A 7,090-nucleotide genomic window follows, 5' to 3' on the forward strand; every position below is an offset into this window, starting at 1 on the left:
TCAAGAACACCATCCCTACAGTGGTGCAGTGGTGGTGATGTGATGCTACCGGGTGTTTTTCAGCCAGTGTTTCATTCAGCGTCGTCATAGTGAGCGGTGTCATGAGAAAACTAGACTAGATCATGATTCTGGAGGTCTGGCAGTCTGCAGAGGAACTTGCATTGTTTCCCTCAACAGGACAATGATTGACAACATGCAGCCAAAGCAGTCAAGAAGCAGGTAAGAGAAAAAAACATCCACATGTAGGAGCAGCCCAGCCAGAGTCCAGACCTGAACCCCAAAATCTGTGGAGGGAACCAAAGCCTGGAGATGGTCGCAAAAAGGTGGAGTTCCAAAACCCCACTGGACAAATGAAAAACTCTTATTGGCAATTATAGAAAGAAGTTTGATTACTGTGGTGTCATTCAGCACTGAGAAAGTAAATATTAGCAGCTTAATTAATCATTAACATCTCCAACACAGCGTCGTACCATCTTTTGTTTCTGCCATTTCCAGCCAGAGAAAAGCTCCTGATTGAATAAAAAACACATCACGAGGAATAATTTCAGGCTCCACTATAAGTGAACAGCATCCAGTTCGTAACTTGTGTTCAAATCCACTAATTAGCCACTAAATTTACTTCATTAAGTCGTCTTTAATCTTTCCCGCCATCTGTCACTCGCGCCTTCCATCACGCTATATAAAAACGCCTTGAACAGTTTCATAGCCAAACTTTCTCTTCCTAACCTCCTCGCTCCACTACTCTTTGTCTCACCGTGCCAGCCCATGGAGTAGGGAAACGACACTTCAAACAGGTTGTCGTACTTGGTCAGCAGTCGCTTCATGATGGCAGCCAGATCTGACGGTAAACGGTGAAAAAGACCGAGTAAGAAAAGTGAGTTTAAAAACCTACACAACCACACAAACAAGTTTATTTTTACAGAAAAGAACAGGGATTCAAGTTAGAAGCAACTTCCTTGTCATCAAATCATCGTTTGTCTCCGCTTATAGAACATGAAACCTTCATTTAACATCTGAAACATTTCCACAGTGGAAACCCAAATACACCGGGAGATATTAGGGAGTATGTTGGGTGTTTGCATTATTAATTAAACATGCTATAATCTCCATATTCTTTGGAGTGTAGACAGGAGAGAAACACATGCCAACCACGAGCCACGTACGTCTTTTAATTTGAATTATGTCGCCTATAAAGGCAGGTTAAACCTTAACAATGACTGCTTATTGGTTAAAACTGATCCATCATGTAAACAAAAAGTGACACAGAAATGAGGATCTAACATATTTATTAAAAGTTAATCGTGTTTAATCTGTTTAGTGGTGAACTAGTTGGATTAAAGTTGAGCTAAGCAGTATTTTTTTGGGCTTCATTGGTTAAAAGTTCCATAATAACCTATTAGGATATTTTAATGAATGCAGTTTGAGACATAAACAGACTTCTGTGGCTCCTCTGTGGATTCTGTGTGAAGTGAAGGTTAACTTTTTGTCTTTGCGTATTTTTGAGCACGTCCATATGGCGGCATATTTAAACATCCGCGCCACTCCATCAACTGAAAGTGAGTAAAACTAAACGTTTGCTTGTCTGCGACGCCTGAACGTGCCGTTAACGAACACATCAGGAATCAGACCTGCAGGTTCCTCGGCGAGCCATCGAGTCACTTCACAGCCCTCTAAATCATCTTATCGCTCCCTCGGCCACCGGCTCTGTCAGCGTCTTCACTCACCCTCCCTCTCCTCCGTCGTCAGATCGTTGATTCGGAGGACGTGTCGTCGTGGCAACAGCAGCGTCTGGTAGGGCCACGTTGCCCAGTATGGAACCACCGCCAGCCAATGGGAACTCTCCACCACCACGCGCTCCTGAGAGAGAAGACACAGTAAAAAGAGTTCAGAATGCATGGAGGCATCACAGACGTGGGTGATGTAGCTACAGCGATACGGACAGTCAGCAGACCTCCACCTGTCACAGCACTGGTACAAGTCTGATCAAACTTATACTAATCTGGATTCCTTTAAATCAAACCTCGGTATGTAGACTTGCTCAGCAGTATTTCATGTATTCACTCAGTTCGTCTTGTTTAGTATTTCTGCTTTCAGGTAACAAACTTAATTTCACCCAGTGACCACTATAATGACCCTGAAGGAATGACAGTCACCAAGCTGGAGTAATGGCTGCAGAAGAGGTGGCTGGATGTCGTGGATGAAGGAGAGACTGCTGCAGCATGATTAGGTTCATGTTGTCTACTCTGATTATTGGTATAAGGTTTATTTCTTATCAGACAATGAGTGTTTTTTAGATCAGAGCTGTTTTAACCTTTGACATGTTTCGACTGTCACTTCAGTCTTCCTCACAAATATCACTGACGTCTGAGGTGACGTGTCTTCATCAGCTGCTGGTTTCCTGGAGGTGTGACCCGCCTGGCGGTCTGTCAGATTGACCCAACAGGCCACGCCTCCTGCCGCCCGCCGGTCTCTGCAGGACAGCGTCCCATGTGTGGGGCAGCATGATGCCCCCTCATCACGGCTCATGATGTCTTTGGCTCGCCTCCTGGTTCCTATGGCCTTCGATGATCTTTGCGTTGTCCCGGTCCATGATGCGGTTGTTTCTTCTGCAGTGGTCTGACATGGCTGACCGTAGGCTCACCTGTTCTGCTTTTTCTTTTTGTGATCTTGTGAGTCGTCCTGATGTTTCCACAGACGTCAGTGGCGTTTGTAAGGACGACTGAAGTGACAGTCGAAACATGTCCAAAGGTAGAAACAGCTCCTACCTAAAAAATACTCATTGTCTGATAAAAAGGAGCCTTGTGCCTGTGTCAGTGCTGCCTTTACAGACGCCAGTGCAACATGATGAGATGTGACATCAGAGGCTCAGCTCTCTATGGATGTTATCCACATTTACAGTGAATCAAACACTAGTTTTTTTCTTCCCCTGAAAGTGCATCAGACCATCATCTCTCTTGTTTATGCTGCATTATATACCGCGCTGCATTTCGTTGTGCATTAAACATGCTACCCTCCAGCAGCAGAGAATGCACACCGTGTCAAGAGCTGCATACTGATGTGAGGGAGAAGTAAGTTTGTTTGTGCTCAGATAGCAAAGTCAGGTTCGGGTGAGACTTTTATTTATTTATTTTTACCAAACTGTTATTTCAGCTTTAGACGAAGCAATCCGTTACATACAGACTGCTCTGTAACAGCTAACAACTGTATGATATTCAAAAATGCTGATAAAATGACTGTAACACGCCCATGCTCATCCACATCACGTCAGCATGACCACAAACACACAAACACATACACACGCCGACTTAATCAGCTGCACCGAAACCAGAACGACATAAAAAAAGAAAAAGAAAGGCAGCGTGTAGGTGGACTGAGTGCGCTCTCGTTTCATAACAAAGTGAGTTCAAAATGGTAATACGACAGGTCAGCCGGGATTGGCTGTTTGCAGCAAGAAGCCTTATTATCATAAACTGCTTAAATGCAGAAAGTGTCTGAAGCAGAGATTTAACAAGCTGATGAGTGGGCACAAACACGCCCTGACCTTGCTATTACAATCCATCAGAAACAGATTAGCTCGCTGTGTGTGCTAAACAGCTGCAGCGTGAATCCAGCGTCAGCGCCGTGCGTATCCTGGACAACCACAGGCTGAGCTGGGATGCTTCGGATCATACTTTCAGCTATTGCAGGGTTTTGTTGGTTTTTTTATTGTTTCAGTATCGATGATTGGATTTTTTTGGCCACTTGGAGGCAGAAAAAATCCTCAAAAAGCTGAAAAAACACCACAGCACTGATGAACTACTGTGGTCTCATAAAGCTGTGATGACTGAAGTACAGCATGTTCATTAGCAACGCTGACTTCATGACAAAAGCAGTTTCAACAGTCACATACCTTTTAGCTCTGATGAGGTGTTTGTCAATCCCTGACAGAAATATGCAGGTTCCTCTACAAACTCTACTCTGTCTGCTGTCTGGTGCTGGGCAGGTAGAGAACAGTGAGTTTATAAGAGTTATATCAGCGGAAAGAGCTGCTGGTACTATGAGAGGGCAAAGATGTACAAGAAAACCAAAATAATGAGCTAAGAAAGGCTAAAAAAAAAGTTTAGAGTTGTGTGATACCTCTGAATGTCTGTAACATCTGATGTAAACCCCCACATTGGTTGAATCTACCACATTAAAAGGTAGTAGAGGTTTAGTGGCTGACAAGACGCTCTTTGTCTGCCGTTAGTTCCACCTTTGCTCGTTCATGGGAGATGCCAGAGGTGCTCTCAACACAAATAAAGCAGATTCATATTGATATGTGTGAGCGTGTCAGAGCTGTGAGCTACTGGAATGCTGCCGTCAAGTGTAATATAAGATGCAATGTACAGAGCAGTCAGTGAACAAGCTAGCTGCTAGGGCTTAGCAGGCTGTGGGAGGCTGAAGGCATGACTGATACAAATATAAAGCAGTCATCCATAACATTAAAACCAGCTGCTATAGCTGTTGAGCTGTAAAAACAGATCTGACCTGCTGGTACATGAACATAGGACCTCTCAGGTCGTCCTGTGGCATCTGACAATGAAACCGTGGCAGAGCCCTGTGGGTGGAAGTGGGCCGTAAATGGATCTGGTGCTCCATCAGAGGGGATGTGGGGAGTTTGGAGGTCAGTGAAAGTCTCAGGCTCTTGGTCATGTTCCTCCTGAGCAGTTGTTGCTGTGGTTGAGGGAAGCCTGCTTGATCTGCAACAATGCTCAGTGGGTCTCAAAGCAACATCCACATGAGTGTGAGGACCAAAGGTTTCCCATCAGTTTGTCACTTCATAGCAGCATTTTTGTACATCTGGAAGAATTGTGCAATATGTAAACAAATAATATAAATCAAACATCAATATTGTTTTTAAACCAGTGTTTCCACTGATGGACACATCTGCGCTATATACCGCTATATATACCACTGATAGGTGTAATTCTGTTATTTTCAACACGCAGAGGGTTTTTGTGCAATATTTGAATATGCACACATTGTTAATCAGTACATGTATTGTTTGTTTGTTTGTTTGTTTGTTTGTGCTGATGCTCCCTACCTGTCTGCTCTGTCCCCTTTGCTGCTGTAGTTCTACACATTTCCCCACTAAAGGCTGATCTCAGCTTCATCTGCTAGTGGTTCAGATGTTGTGGCTAACTGCTGTAAATTCAGTTTCTATGCAGGTAAATATTTCACACCACTGCATTATCTGCAAAAAAAAAAATTAACATTTCTGAGACAGGCTCGAGACAACAGCAGTGCAAACACAGGCCGTCCTTCTCCAACCAGCCCAACACGGTGCAGGTCGAGGTGCTGCTTAACCAGCCAGGCAGCTCAGTCTAAACACACCCATGGTAAAGCTACCTAAAGATTTTGCCTGATTTTCACGACCGTGGGGGTCTTCAGCCGGTTTTCGATCCATCGACCTCCCTCGCTCTCCTGCTGGGTCCCAACAAATCTCGCCGTTAACCATCTCAAAGCTACATGGAGTCCATCGACGCCCGTAGTTTGATGTCTATACCTGCGTCCAGCTCATGAATAACACTGAGCATGAATTAAAAGCATATATGAATTGATTTGTGAAGTTTCCAATCTTTGTAGTTCACAAATTGATATGCGGAGCGTGTTCGTGGCTGCCGGGGTTCAGCCTTGTGGCACCTTCTGTGTGTTTGCATGTGCAGCCCGGTTCTCCCCCGGGTTCCCCAGCTTTCCACCGCATCAGCACAAAATTATTTATTGTGAATCCCCCCGCCGTCGCTCCTCAAATGCGTCTCTCGCCTCAGAACGGGAGCTGCTAGGCGCCGCGGGGCTAAAGGTAGTTTCTGCTAAAAACCTGATTATATGTAATCAGACACCCGAGCAGATGGAGTCGGGCCATACTGAGCTATAGACGTCCCACAGGTTAGAAGGAGCTGGTCCAGTGAAGCATTAGTGCATAATTAATGAATCTGCAGGGAATGCTGGGGTGTAGCTGTGGAGGAGAACACAAGGTAATCCAACACAAAGTGCTATGAGCTAATAATGAAGTGTAGATAGGACTCTACTTACTGCCTTACACCACTCCTTTCCCTTTGTGCATGTATATATATTGAACAGATGAAAACAAGAAAGGGGGTAATTATGTATATCTGTAAACTATTTAGCGAACTGATTATAAGTTTGATTATATTCTTTGCAAAACCATATTTTCAGTATCCTCCTATATATTCTCTATAGTCAGCTTTCTCCTTCCCTTCAATCTTCTTTCTCAAGGCCACTCTTACTTGTTTTCCACTGCACTTGTTCCTCTATACTTTTAACAGGATTACAAAGGTGCAGAATGAAGATGGAGAACTAAGAACCGGGATGGCGAGGGGAAGATTGAGGAGGAGATGTGAGCTGAAGGCAGAGCGAGGAAGGCGGAAGGTGTCCTGAAACAGACGCCACACAGACAACGAATCCCGGAGAGTTTTATTCAATTAGCTCAGAAAGTTTTGTTTCAAAGTCAAGAGTGTCACCTGGGAGCCGAAGACCAATTCAGACTCCCCTAAACACTGCAGTGTGCCAATTTGCGATCCTAACCTCGGGTCAGAGAGACAGGAGCAAAGAGAGAGTCGCACACACACACACACACACACACACACACACACACACACCAACACACACACACACTCTAGCAGCAGCATTTATACTCACACACACACTCCTGTTTCCTCTGATTTTATAAAGGTCAGTCCCCATGAGTAGCTGTCGAGGAGATTCAAGTGTCTACTCTGCTCTTCTCACAACCTTAATGCTATCTTCTCTATTTCACTCACAGACAGCGAGTAGAGGAGGTCAGCCCGTTCCCTGAATGAATCAGGGCCTGATTTCTCTTTTCCTTCTTAACTGCACATCTCTCTTTCCACTCTGGGACTTTGCATCTCTGTTTGTGTCCGGACTCTTCTCTCCTCACGGCCTTTGTTCTTTCTCCCTCTCTCTTCATCTCAGTGCTTCTCTGCTTCACTTTGTGCCCAAACTCCTTTCAGTTAGTCCGACACCGAGCCCATTCTCTCGCTCCGGCTGTTCTTAAAGAGTGAAATACGTGTCTTAGTCACTCTAAAAACTG

At 44.7% G+C, this 7,090-nt stretch overlaps 1 protein-coding gene across 2 annotated transcripts in view; it reads right to left on the bottom strand.

The window, feature by feature from the left end:
• Positions 1–7,090, bottom strand: part of galt (galactose-1-phosphate uridylyltransferase) — a 39,907-nt gene that overhangs the window by 8,929 nt on the left and 23,888 nt on the right. For both annotated transcript variants that reach the window (XM_008278048.1, XM_008278047.1), the window contains exons 8-9: positions 1,725–1,857; positions 755–838 (exon numbers count right to left, since the gene is read on the bottom strand). In XM_008278048.1, coding sequence (XP_008276270.1) covers positions 755–838; positions 1,725–1,857 — 217 coding nt within the window. The remainder of the gene's footprint in view (positions 1–754; positions 839–1,724; positions 1,858–7,090) is intronic.

Source organism: Stegastes partitus, unplaced genomic scaffold (genome assembly GCF_000690725.1).
Source record: "Stegastes partitus isolate 25-593 unplaced genomic scaffold, Stegastes_partitus-1.0.2 Scaffold114, whole genome shotgun sequence".
NCBI classification, from domain to species: domain Eukaryota; kingdom Metazoa; phylum Chordata; class Actinopteri; family Pomacentridae; genus Stegastes; species Stegastes partitus.